The sequence below is a fragment of the Vidua chalybeata genome, chromosome 11 (assembly GCF_026979565.1).
Source record: "Vidua chalybeata isolate OUT-0048 chromosome 11, bVidCha1 merged haplotype, whole genome shotgun sequence".
NCBI lineage: Eukaryota > Metazoa > Chordata > Aves > Passeriformes > Viduidae > Vidua > Vidua chalybeata.
The window spans coordinates 3898426-3912999 of record NC_071540.1 but is presented as its reverse complement, the minus strand read 5'-3'; the positions used below and the strand labels follow the sequence as shown (position 1 = coordinate 3912999).

Sequence of the window (14574 nt, the reverse complement as noted above, 5' to 3'; positions counted from 1 at the left end):
GCTCCAGGAGCCCTTGAGTGGGCTGGATCCACACTGCTGCCCTGGGAATGAGCTGGAACCACACTGCTGCCCTGGGAATGAGCTGGATCCACACTGCTGCCCTGGGAATGAGCTGGATCCACACTGCTGCCCTGGGAATGCAGCTGGAACCACACTGCTGCCCTGGGAATGAGCTGGAACCACACTGCTGCCCTGGGAATGAGCTGGAACCACACTGCTGCCCTGGGAATGCTCCTGAACCACTCTGCTGCTCTGGGAATGAGCTGGATCCACACTGCTGCCCTGGGAATGCTCCTCTCTGGGCTCCATGGACCTGAATGCTCCTGCACACACCTGCCTTCTTCTAGGGGAAGGTGCCCCTGCCATGGCAGGGATGGAATGACATGAGCTTTAAGATCCCTTCCAACCCAAACCACTCTGATTCTGTGGTACTACAATTCTATGAAAAGGAGTTTCTACACCCCTATTGCTAAAGCAGAGCAACACTCACCCATCCCAGCTCATGCCTCTTTTTATTATTTCAGTTAGGAGTTTACCTAACGTTAAATCTGCAATAACTGGCACAGCCATGGCAGCAGCAGTAGTCAATAAAATGAGCTGGAAAGCAGCAGCTCAATCCACGCTCTGACTCATGTCTAACAAGTACTTTCTCTACACTAATCCCATGAGGGTTTAGATCTAAAGTATTTAGAAGCTGAACTATTTAGGAAGGCTCTGTTGAACACGAGTGAGTTCTGTTCCTAGCAGCTCACTACTTTCCCCTTACAGTAGTAGATTCCTCCCCCTGGACCAAAACTGTTTCCCCATTTCTTTCTAGCTTGAAGTGCTTCCTTCCTTGTCATTGTATCATGAGTAATTACAAAAACAGTCCCTGTGTCTTTTATTAAGACCTCTCAAATATTTGTGCAGTGATTTCATATCCTTCTTTAATCACCTCTGATCCAGTTTATACAAATTTAGTTCAATCAATCTTCCATTATAAGTAACATTCTCCTGACCTTAGCTACCCTGCTTTGAACTTTCTCAGTATCTCAGCAGTGGTTTTTTTTTTTTTCTTATGATGACAGCTCTTATCAGCCCTGCACACAATATTCTGAGGGCACCTTGTACCACTGGGAATGAATTGGACATTAACAACCAGATAGAAGAAACAGCCTGAACATCACAACTATATCTGTAACTGAAAAGGTGCTGGTTTATTCCCTCTTACTCCCTTACTTGTTTTCATTCTGCTGGACTCTATCATAAGGTCCTAATGCAGGCAAGACTGCAAATTAAAATAAAAGATGTCTTGTGTTGAGTGAAGTTTCCATTCCTCCTAGGCCTATTCATTTATGTTTGCATTTCAGGGATTCAGCACTGTGGACCAGAGAGGGCCACACATTAAATTAAAAACTCTGCTGTTTAAAGCATGCGCTCTTCCAACTGAAAGTTAAACCAGGTATAGGGGAAAACCCCACAATTATCCACTCTCCAGAGATATCCATGTTCTATTAGGAGAGGCTCCATCTTTCTGAGTCTGCTGACTCTTCCATCCATCTCTGCTGTACCTCCTTAAGCCTTGGCTTTGTACCAAATGCCCATATCCAAGATGGCAGTGCTTAAAAGCTGTTCTTTTTCAGCCAAATTAAGTGTTTGTGCTCCACTAATCCCACGTGCTTTCCAGTGCAGTAGGGCTTTGCTGTAATTTGCCTTGTTCACGTAACTACATTTCAGGTATGTGTAGGAGTGACATTATTTAAGTTCACGTGAAATGTAAATAAGTCAGACATAGCTGAAAATGTATTTCTTCTGCCATCCCTATATTGTAGAACACAGTGTCACTTCATATTACATTTCATTATGATAATCTTATTTTAAAGCTGACAGTCATGATTTAATATCCTTGAAAAAGCTTAAAAGTGAGAAGTGTACTCCAGCTACTTTTAGCAGTCTTAAGGAACCCCCTTTCCCAGCATTTGTATTGTCATCATTGAGATTATGAGAGAATCCATACAGCTCGTGTACCTTTGTAACTAAAACACACCAAGCAGGGAGCCTGGCATCACTTACTGAGATGGAGCCATAATGATATAAGGAATATATTTCTACCCACCATGAGTTTTGTTACTAATCTGATGCCATAACATTGCAAGTTTTGGCTCTCACAGAAAAAAAAAAATCTAAATCTGTATATTTGTCATGTATTAATTATATCCTCCCTCTATCCAACAAAGCAGTGGTCATAATAAAATTCACCTACAAAAAGCAAAAAATATTCAGAACAAGCCATCAAAAAAGCATTTACCTTAAGACCCATTCTGAGCACTGAGTGTAAAATAACTTCCAAATTACCTCCTTTCACGTGTCTATAACTCTTACAGAAGAACTTGCAAACTAGAACTGCAGCAATATATGCATTTTTCATCTCAGGTAATGGGAAATTATTGTTTTATGGGTCACTCACCAGCACTTGTTTCTTAGTGCCCAGCTTTATAGAATTGTTTCAGTGAGGAGGTTGAGTAATGTGGGTTCCAGCTGAGAGTGATTCAGATAAGGGCACATCCAGCTCTTGCCAAGGCAGGAGGAACCAAAATGCAGGAAATAAACACCTGCTTCCCTCCCAGTTACCCTCAGGTGTGACAGCCCCTCCTTAGCACAGGCACAAAGCCACAGCCTGCTCCTCTGCTCTCTCTTTTTGCTCTGAGGGTTCCGGAGGCAGAGGAATCAGGAGGCATGGTTGGGATCATTCCTCATGGTTCACTCTCCACCTGCCATTAAAACCGAGCAGGAAGGTCAGACAATCCTTACTCTGAGCCAGGAAAATCGAAAATTACAGGCAGTACTGCCCTGGTGTTGGTAGCTGCACAGATCCACATTTACTCTTGGTTTCTAAGAAACAGGATAAAAGGCCAGTAATCTAGAAAAACTGTAAACAGATCAGCTCTCAATAGCTATACTTTTGATAACACTTGATACACTCCTATGAATGACAGAAAATATTTACATTCTGGAGTGGATCACTCTCACACAGCCCATTTCTTGAAATGCTGATTCCATTTAGGGGAAGACACAAAATGTGTGCTCAGAAACAATTCTGTTTCAAATTAACTGAAAAGGCTTTCAACTTATCAGGGCACTAGTGAAGTATAACCACAGAGAAAATGCAGCTATACACACATCCACATTCTCTCACACCCCCAAAAAATCCCAAACAACCCTCAGACCCTAAAATATGTACCACACTTGCAGGATCATCCTCAGGTTTGATTTGTTTGGGGTGATACACTGCTATACCTGCTGTGCTTTAATTTGTACACTGTCACAACAGTATCCAAACACCTTCCCACATGAAAACCTCCCCTGAGGGTCCTGAGGACTACAAGATAATGTGTTTTCCTGGCTTAGCTGCTGAGAGTTGTGATGGTTCACATTGCAAAGATTGGACAAATAGAAAGAAACAAACATCTGCACACTTTGTATTTGCTTTGGACATTTTGGTTTAGAGCAATCTTTTTCACCCTGTATATGTGGCTGCAGTTGCTACATAACTACCTGCATCTGGTTTGATCAACGATTAAACTTTCATGTATATTTATATTTTATATACCCTAAACAAACAGAAGTGTGCTGTTTGGTGAGAGCAGGATGGTGATTCCACCTCAGATGAAGGGCACTACACAGGGATGGCAAAGAAACAGGGAACAGCCTCAGCACAGAAACTCAGCCAGTTGCAGTGAATTAAAGAATATAATTGATGTCCTCCACAGATCTAGAAAAATGGGGGATCTGAAAACATTTATTCACTTAGAAGCTGCTCCATTAGATGAAGCCACTTAGGGACTGCGGCCGCAGTTGAATTCTTTGTCAATAAATTCCCCTTAGACACTAACATGCCATTTTCATGGTAACTGAACTGCTCTGCAAAGGAATATTTGTAGCTGGAAATGAAGGAAGGAGGGGGCAATTAATGCCAGTGAAACAGGAGAAAAACCCTGATTTTCTAGTTCACCGAGAGGCTTTCATGATAACAGCAATCACTTTCCGAGGTGAGAAATAGTTACTTCTTTGGATTGAGCATAAGGGTTTAATGCAATACAAATAAGAAAACTAAGTAAAATGAAGTATTTTTTAACATTTGGAATATTTCTTTCAGGCCATATTTCTGTGAAAGAAAATCTTCTGTGTAGGTGGAGAATGCACTTCTCAGCTCCTTTAGGAAGGTTGACATGTTCCCATGCAAAGGCACTAACTTTCCTAACTAGAAACTGAGAAAAACCCTACAGTCAATTCCCCTCTAATTAAGACAGCTCACACAAGTCATTACTGCGTGCAATAATTTGTAATATTTAAGAAACCAAACAGTATATTTAGATACTTGATGGTCAGAGGTCTGTTCAGAGTTATATTTCCATTTGATTGTGACAAATGAGCCACAGGAACTAAGGGCCTTCACTAATAAACACTCCCTTAACACATTTATTTTTGGAACAAGCTGCTCTTTTTCCATTGTACTGTGCTAGAATTTTTCTCTGTAAACCTCTATTTTACGTGCAGTGTAAAAATAAAAGGCTGAATCACATTCCAGAGATCCCTTTCACATTTAGGATAGCTGTCCTTCAACCAGAAAAACCTACTTTGGACTAATCCATTAATATTTATTGAGGCACACTATTTACATAAAGTCCCATAAAGTTAGGGCATTTCTAGGAATGGGAAATAATTTTTTCCATGCAATCTAATCAGAAAGATTTCAAGAAATTCTAGCTTTTAAAGATTACAGGAGTACTGTGTTTAATGTTGATGAGAAAACTGAGTTCATTTAATCTATCAAAATCATCCTTTAATAATTTCTGAGCATTTATTTTATAGTTTTGCTACTCTGCACAAGGACAATAATTTTTTCTCCTGTTTTACTGCTATACAGCTGTATAAGTTTAGGTGGATATTTGTATGTTTTAAAAAGAGTGTTAGTTTTCTTCTCCTTGGGAGATCACAACTGCTTCACTTACAGTGATTAAAAAGGATTTCTAGTAACAGGTGACAGAATATTAGACATATGATCAAATCACCTTAAAATTTGCTTTTTACACATAAAGAATGAACTAAATGAATTAGCTGTATGGACAACCTATGTACAGAAAACAAGAGGGAATGGATTTTTTGGCACTTCTTTCAGATGACTTTCAAGACTACAAAACCACAGAGAAATAAAGTTACCCTAAATACATGCTAATAAAACTTCACATCAACACTCATGATTGATGCTCTTTCTCTCCCCAAATTGATCCAACCAATCAAGAAAGAAAAAGAATTTTCAGTGAAAACATAAAATACATTCACTGAAATTCCCAAGCTAAACTGTACTTTAGCTGGGAATGCTGTAGGCTCATGTTGAACATCACATTGTGCTCCTCAAAGCCCTCAGGCCAAGCCCTGCATTCCCTGAGCAGTTTTGTCACACGGCTCCTCCTCTGCCTTCAGTTGCTCCAGTAATTTCTGTGACATTGCCATCACCATCACCCCATCACCATTAATTCCTGTTTTTCCTGGGTTTTTCCCCAAGATCAAACTCTGAGGAACTCTGAGTGAGACCTGAGTTACACTTGGGTGATGAGATACACAGAATCACAGAATCACAGAATCACTGGGTTGGAAGAGACCTTCAAGATCATCGAGTCCAACCCAGCCCCAACCCCTCAACTAAACCCTGGCACCCAGTGCCACATCCAGGCTTTGTTAAACACATCCAGGGATGGTGACTCCACCACCTCCCCGGGCAGCCATTCCAGAACTTTATCACTCTTTCTGTAAAAAACCTTCTTCCTAATATCCAACCTATATTTCCCTTGATGCACCTTGAGACTGTGTCCTCTGGTTCTGTCAGTGCTGCCTGGAGAAAGAGCCCAGCCCCACCTGGCCACAGCCACCTTTCAGGAGCTGTGGAGAGTGCCAAGGTCACCTGAGTCTCCTTTTCTCCAGGCTGAGCACCCCCAGCTCCCTCAGCTGTTCCTCACAGGGTTTGTGTTCCAAGCCCCTCACCAGCCTTGTTGCCTCCTCTGGACATGTTCAAGCATCTCAATGTCCTTCCCAAATTGAGGGGCCAGAACTGGACACGGCACTCCAGGTGTGGCCTCACCAGTGCCCAGCACAGGGGAAGGATGACCTCCCTGCTCCTGCTGGCCACACTAGTCCTGATACAGGAGGCAGGGGATGGTCACCTCTGCAAATATAACCAGAGAATTGCTCCAGGTTGGAAAAAGCCTCTGCAACACCAAGCCCAAGCATTCCCCAGCAGTGCCAAGCCCACCTGATCCATGGCTCCAGGTGCCACATCCACACAGCTTTAAATCCCTCCAGGATGGGCCCTGCCCACCACTGCCTGGGCAGCTGTGCCAGCGCTGCACAGCCCTTCCTGTGAAGAAATTTTCCCCAATTCCCCAATCTAAGCCTCCCCTGGAGCAAGCTGAGGTGATTTCCTAAGCCAGGGGTTGCTGTTCAGAGTCACCTACCTGTATGGGGCTCAATAGAAAAGTAAGGCTGTCCTTCCAGAATGCTATAAACCAGCTTGGCACTATTTCCATACACTGGATCATCTGCATCTGTAGCTGTTACTTTAGTAACAAAGGTGCCTAAATAGAAAGAATACACACAATTAATGTTTACACTCACTAGATATTAGCATATCTTATTCAAAAACTAATTTGAAACAAAAATTCATTTCCTTGGGAGCTGTATAACAATAATAAAAGAAGGGAAAATATCAGTAACCAGTTAAAATATTACTTGTGGAACAGAAACAAAACATTTTCCTTCAAGCTGGTATGTGCCAGCAGCCTGAATTTCTGGGTAAAATAAAAGCCCTTCTAGTATCTGTATTATTTAAAGTTTCTTTGTAGAATGCATTTAAAGCTACCCAATAGGTCTGTGTAGACTTCAAGCATTTGCAAAGGAATCATATCAAAGGGATACAAAATACAAGGTTAATAATACAGTATAATATGTTGCATTTAAGACTTGCAAATTCATATTCCAAAGAACTTTGCCAAGTTACAGAGACCAGATAGAAAAACAATAATAAAAAGGGTTCTTTTTTCTTTCCTTGGCTTGCAGCCATGATAATGATTTGATGTGGCCACAATGACAGAGTTGGGACAACAACAATTGTCTCTGAAATGAGTCTCTGCCACTCAGGGGGCCATTGTTCAGCCAGAGTTATAAATTCCATACTCTGACAAAAATAAATAGAAAAAAAAAAAAAGGAAATTACCCTTTTTATTTCTTAGACAACATAGCATTTGCCATTTCTGTAAGAAGCAAAATGGAATTCAGTTGGTTGCATTAAGGTTGCTGCAGAGAGGGGTTTTTTTGGCTGACATAAAAGTATGATGGTGTTAATTAGGCTGACAATAAAGACAATATCTACAGAGGGAGAAAAAGCAAGAGAAGGAGAAAGGTTAAGGGCTGAATTATGTTCAGAAAGGAAAATAATTACAGCACCCACCAAAAATCACCCTTTCTGGATATGCTAATAAAAATAGCCCCCTGTTCCTTCTCTGTGTGTGCTGTGAATCCTGATCCCATGGCCCTTCAGGACAGCAGAGCAGAGAGAAGGAGATCCCTTTAGCACAGCCTTGCTCCTTGCCCTGTGCTCCCTTTTCCTCTCTCCCTGCATGGCAGTTTTGTGGGTTACAGCACACGTAAATTATTTAGAGAAATGTTCATATATCCAGATACAATTTGTGGGTTACAGCACACGTAAATTATTTACAGAAATGTTTGCATATCCAGATACAATTTGCATGTGACCCAAGAGCTGCCATTTCACTCTTTCCCACCTGGCCACTTCAAACACCAGGGTAAGATGTGGGGCAAGGCTTTGGGAGGGCAGGATTTGGGAGGATGGAGAACACCTCTCTTTGGGAGCACGTGTTCTGCAGGGACTGAAGTTGTGGCAGGTTTGCCATGTGGAACTAATGGGACAATTCTCAGTGAAGGGAATGTGGGTTGCAGAAATACATCTCACTAGAGAAAAAAAAATGGCTTTGGCCAGCATTGCTCATTTATTTTTTGTGTAAATTTATCCATCCTTATAGAATGGGAGAATATCAGCAAAGGGAGCATCTCTCCTGGGCTCAGCAGGGGCCAGAGGAGTCCTGCAGCTGTGCACATCCCATGGAAAAGGAATATTATGTCACATCTCTCTTTGACAGATGCTTGCTGAACCTGTTTTACGAATATGCAAACTGTTCATGTTTGAAACTTAACTGTATCTGACGCTGAAAGGTGATCTTACACCTAAGCTTCAACAGAATAGTTTTTAACCTGTCACAGGGCCTGAGAAATGGAGTTCATCCCCAGTTTGGTGGTTAGTTTGTAAGGAATTAAGATCAGAAATTTATTGTCTGCCCAGTGACAGCAACCAGACAGTAGCAGACAACTCCTGACAGCTGTGAGTGGAAATGATAAAGGGGACAAGTGACACTTATGGGGCCCAGCCCTGTGGCAAGTCCAGCAGCCTCAGCCTACAGGAGATATCCCCAGTGTCCTCCTAGAAAGGAAGAGGGAAGCAGCCCTGGGCACACTCAGAGGCCATGGCACAGGCTGCAGAAAACAGGGAACAACAACGAGGGAGTTTGCAGGAAGCTTGAGTGTGGATGTGTCAGGAAAAGAGTGACAAAAGGCCTCGTGGTGGCTTGGCCACAGGAGTTACAAGGCTTGAGGAGCTGTAGCTGATGGGATTGTCTCACATGTTTGATGCCTTGAGAGGCTGCCCTAGAACAGAGGCTGGACAGAGTTACAGAATAAAGCAGGGATTTGCTAAAAGGCCTCACTGGATCCACCTTGGGCAGCACAAGAGCCCAGCCAGGGCTACAGCCAAGGTGAGCCAAAAGGGTCACAGAATGGACGACCGCTCACAAGGTCTCTCGCTTTGATCAGTTCTGGCCCATCTGCATATTGGAGTTAATTGTCCAATTCCAGCTTTAGCCCATGAAGTCCCACCCTTCTTGTTTTTCTCTCTTCAGTCCACGTTGTTTATGCTCTTGGCCTGAGATCTGGATCGGTTGTCCTTGGTCCCCAGCTAGAGAAGGATTTGTTTTGTCTGCCTGCTCTGTGCAGAGAGCTCACCATCCCCTAATATGAAGCTCAGAACTACACATTAAAGCAGTACAGAATCTGAAAAATAGAAAAGCTAAAACCTGAGGCATCATTTTCCCCCTGAAGTTCTGTTGACTCACCTTTTGTACTCACACCCATTAGCAGGGCTCTTTCTGCTGTTCCCACACACAATCATCCCTCACCACAGCTGTACTCCCCTCTCTGGAGCTGAGTCCCACCATCCCAGCACATCCCAGCACAACCCAGCTCATCCCAGCACATCCCCCAGGCTCCCTGCAGCCCAGGGCTGCTGTCCCAGGGTGGCACCAGCCATGAATGCAGGCTCAGAGCTTCCTTCAGCTGGATTCAGGCTGATGTAGCAGGCGATGTGTTCATTTCTGTGGCTGCTATCATAAAACTGGTGGTTTGTAATCTAAGACAGAAGAGGTTTGTGCAGGACATCATACAATGGGACAGGGCTGGAAAAAGATAAGGCTCATCACAAAGTGAAAATTTTAGTTGGAGTATTTTATCGAGACTGTTTCATTTTGTTTCCATTATATATTTTATATACAAAGGAAAATAAAGAAATAAAACTGTTGACTTCTTGGAGATTGTGTTTGATTTTCCTAGCTGGCTCTCATTTCAAAGGCCTTCAGAAATAATTACATTGCTTGTTTACAAAGAGTTGATATATAATTTCTATTCTTATCTTACTTCACTTGAGAATTCCTGAGGACTTTCTATAGATATTTATTTCAAGATTCCCAGGCTTGAATGGATATGCTGATTCTTTGATAAGCACATTCTTTATCCTAAGTGCTCATTAGATACTAAAGTTGAATACACCCTAATAAAAAGAGTTAATCAGTGTCTAACATTGCTTCTAATCCTGATGCTAAACTACCAAGGTTTTCTTCTTGTGATATAAAATAATTCAGAGAGACGCCAAGTTCAACTGAAGTTTATAAATGTATTAAAAATACATGGGTAACATGTGTGTCAGTATTTCCAGTTACAGTACACATAAGGCAGGGGGAAAGGCATAATCTTCTTTTTCTTTCCCTTACAGGTCACTTGAATTGTGATTATAATCTCACCTAATAAAATTAATGAAGGGAATGGACAACTAAAATCATCTCCTGCCTCCTAGAAATCCATTTCTTCCCCAGCCAGTTTCTGCCACTTAGCACTTCATTTCCAACCATCACACACTTCTGAGGCCTGTCAAATCCAATAATTTTTTCCCAACAATCTTACTGATGAAAATTGTTTAGGGAAGATGTGAGTGATCATGAAACAGAAATTAAAGAAATTGCTTCCACTACTGAAATTAGTTAAGCTTTGGCATAGTTTAAATTTTATCACCTTTAATTTGATGATTTTTTTTTTTTTGCTTTATGCCTTGAGTCAAATTTTCTGCAGGTGTAAAACACACCACATTATGTTGCTCACACTGGCAATAATCAGTATATTTAGGAGCACACCCTGTCCCCTCTGCAGCTGCAGGTGATGTTGCTAAGTCAGTGCTGCCCTGGTTCCCCTGCCATATGCTGAGAGTTCACATGAAGCAACCAATCCCACTCCCACAGGTGACAGAACCTGGGCAAAAATAAGTTTTGAAGAACTGAGAGATTCCTGATGGTGAAAAGCAATGCAGAAAAAAGGAACTCACAGTCACCATGGCTGTTTTTTAGCCAACCTCCACACCAGAACTGTCCAAGCTTTGGATTACCAATATTTAAGCAGGATTTTACTCCATTACTGACACTGCAGTTATAAACTACATGTATATAAATATTTTTTGCAAGCATAATGCACTTAAAATTTTAAAGATAAAAAGATTTTGCATTGAAAAAGCCGAAAGTTTGCAGGGAAGGGCATTTATTAAGTAAATGCTCTTGGAAAAACAACATTCTGGGTTCTGCTCAGCAAATAAACTGCTAAGGTTTCTGTTTGTGTTCAATTTTGACTGCATTTGGCTTGTGTTTGTTTCTTTGTCAATGCTACAACAAACTCATTTAGCCAGAGACTATAAATTTGAAATGGTGCCATTTTTATAAGAAAGCCACTATTGTAGTCCAAGTCACTGTTGTCCTAATTACAATAAAATTGCAGTTTTATATAATCTGGCCCAACAACATAATCACTGTTTCTTTTTGCTTTATGTACCTATTGTTGCCCTATGTAAACCAAACCCTTTTTTTTGAGAGTGACGAGGCAAATTTTAAGATGTTCTGTTAAAAAACTTTGTGTGTTTTTTCCTCAGGTACACTTTTGCAATGCTAATGACCCTTAAATATGGATTTACCCACTGTAAATACAGACTGCACAGAGATTCAACAGATTTTAATTAGTGAACACTTCTAATGTGCTTTAACCATTAGCCATTGCTGATTGTTTTACTCTGTCAGTGTCAGATTGTTTTACTCTGGCAGGCCAGCAATCAGATACACAATTAACAACAGGACTATTTTTATATGGCTAGGTAAGAAAGCCTGTGTTTGCTGGCAAACTAAGATTAAAAACCATCATAAAAAATAAGATGTGTGTGCTCAGCCAGTGCTTTTCTGTTGTTTTGGCTGTGTTTTTATGTGCAAGTCAGGGTACAGATTCTGCACATTAGTCAGAAAGAAAAATGCGTATGCTGCCACAGGGAGTAGGAAAGCAAATTCTTTTGGTATGGCAGTGAAATGTGCGTACTGAGAAAAAAAAAATTCCAAAAAATCAAATTTGAATGTTCTAGAGGAGGTAATGCATAGTTGGTGCCAAGAATTTACATGAATCCATATTCAGTGAACAACCATTTTGTTGAAAGATTGTAATGGCTGGTAAAAATAAATAACATGACCATAATGAAACCTGGTGGGACCATGTTTTCTCATCGTTCCAGGGACTTCTGGGAATTATTTTTTCTTTTTTTTTTTTCTTTTATTTTCTTTTCTTTCCTGATGCTTTTTTTGGTCTCACACACTCTTTCTCTCCTAATCTTCCCAAACCTTGACAGGATGAATTCTCCATTTCATTTTGAAGATCTGATTACCAGCCTGATGGGGTAGTAGGAGAGTATTTGCATGACAAAGCTTCACCATTATTTGTCAACTCTTTTGTTTTCCTAAGAACATCCTATGCTTCAATCCTTCAGCTAGCTTTGGAGTCGGGCTGATGGAAGCCCTGCAGCCAGGGGTGGTCACACAAACCATTGTTTGTAGCCAGCAGGTCAGATAAGCATTCTTTCCAAAATGAAGCCTTTTCTTCACTGTCCTTCTTTGCTATAATCTCACAGGTAGCATGACAGTTGTTGTCATGGTAACAATTTTTTATTGAATAAAACTGCAATAATCTCATAAAAACCTGCATAACTTCTTGACATGTAAATTATGACTGCCTCAAAGCTGAAGAAACTTATTCTTATTTGTTTTTCATTGTTGCTCATTTTTTAAATGCAAAAACATCGTTTTAAGCCTTATCACCCTGCTTTATTGCATGAGACCATTTCTAAACACAAAACCTATGAATTAGAGGTTTCGCTAACCAAATACAGAAAATGTACATGAAATAGGAATCTGTTTAAAGCACTACAGAACTTGTTAACATATGCAAATTACCCACATAAAATATCATTGCATATCTTGGTGTTCATGCAGATATACAAATACATACACAAATTGTGGGAATTTTGCATGAGTGTTTAAGGGCTCTTTTGCAGATCATATGTTATTATTTCACCTCCTGCACCCGTATTTGAATGTAATTTTATTATTATTAACAGCTAATTCATTGCCAAAGCTCTGGGGGTCCAATGTGTGGATCAGATCCCACAGGGCAGGAAAGTTCTCTGCCAGAGACCCCAAGAGCCAAGTACCAGGAAAGACAAACACAAACAGGAGAGAGACAAGGAGCTTGTTGGACTCAATGATCCTTGAGGATCCTTCCCAAGCCAGGAATTCCATGATTTCATGATTCTGTGAGGAGAGGATGTAAATCCCCCTGGAAGCAATGCTGCCAGCACATGGTGCTGCTGCTGCCTGACCTACAGAGCCCACAGGACCTTGGAACCACAGAAAATGCCAAGGACTGCTTTGGGGACAGAGGGCTTGGGAGAGTGTTTCAAATCTTCCCACACTTAGAGGAAAGCATGAAAAAAAAAATTATTCTTTTTAAGTGTCCAGTGGACCCTTAATGAATGAGGCAATAGATGACACCCTAAGCAAAGGTAAAGGATAGAGATACAGGTCAGAACAGTCCACTGAGGGAAAAATGGGCAACTTGTGCTTGCCAGGCTGGAGAAACAGGAAGGCCAGCATGCACTCTGCTGTTTCCATGGCAGAATCCAATATGCAATAATTTCTAGATGCAGAAATGAGAAAGAAAATTTGTGTAAGTTACAGGTGTAATACTGGTATGTTGGTGATGAGAACCACATAAATACACAGATACAAGACTTCTCTTTATCTTCTGCAAAGAGAAAAACAACAAAAGCTTCCTTGCAATGAGAAATTGCACAAGGAGGAATAGCTTCCCAAGGGAAATAACAGAATCCTCCTCAGTGAAGAGTTCACTCTCTTGCACAGGATGCTGGAATAATGTATTCTAAGGGAAAACCCTAGAAAGACAGGAAGATTAACTAATAGGGTAATTTGTCTTTCCCAGCTGTAATTTATTTGACTCTAAGTAGTGAAATAGTGTGATGCTGTCATGATCTTGTTTATGATGATTAAGGTAAGGAAGAAGGAAAAGAGGGTTATTCACACAACTCAGTTTTAGGCTCAACTGGCTAAATTAGATACCTTGCTGCACCAGCTGCCTGCTCTACCTGAGGGAGGAAGACAGAATCATCCTCTCCTGGAATCCTCCTTTTTTGCCTGACCAGAGAGGAACAGAAATGAAATTGGCCAGCTAATGTGAATGACTAAACTTCAGTCCTGTGAGTCCTCTCTTTTGTGGATGTACCCAAAACAGGCCACCCCAGTCTCTAATTTCAGCCCTCCACTGCAAGTGTGTGACACTGACACTCCACAAACAGGACAAGGAGAACCTTGCAAGAATTTCAGGTTTGTTTACATTAAATTCTGTCATAGAATCCCAGAATCATAGAACCACTGGGGTTGGAAAAGCCCTCCCAGCCCATGGAGTCCCAGCTGTGCCCACTGCCCACCCTGTCCCCAGCCCAGAGCACTGAGTGCCACCTCCAGCCCTTCCTGGGACACCTCCAGGGATGGGCACTCCAAACCTCCCTGGGCAGCCCCTGCCAAGGCCTGAGCACCCTTTCCATGCAGAAATTCCTGCTGCTGTCCACCCTGAATCTCCCCTGGAACACTTTAAGGCCATTTCCTCTTGTACGTATCCCTGTCTAAACACCTGTGCGTGCTTATATACTCATATGGACACCTGTAAACACTTTCTGAAATAAACTGCAAGTGATACAGTTCATATTTTGTTTTTAATATTAAACATGAGTGACAAAACATTACTTGCTTGTTTTGCCACTTTATT

General features: G+C 41.4%; 1 protein-coding gene across 1 annotated transcript in view; it reads right to left on the bottom strand.

The window, feature by feature from the left end:
• CDH8 (cadherin 8) overlaps nucleotides 1–14574 on the bottom strand; it is a 139050-nt gene that overhangs the window by 74420 nt on the left and 50056 nt on the right. The window contains exon 3 of the mRNA XM_053952997.1: nucleotides 6492–6611. Coding sequence (XP_053808972.1) covers nucleotides 6492–6611 — 120 coding nt within the window. The remainder of the gene's footprint in view (nucleotides 1–6491; nucleotides 6612–14574) is intronic.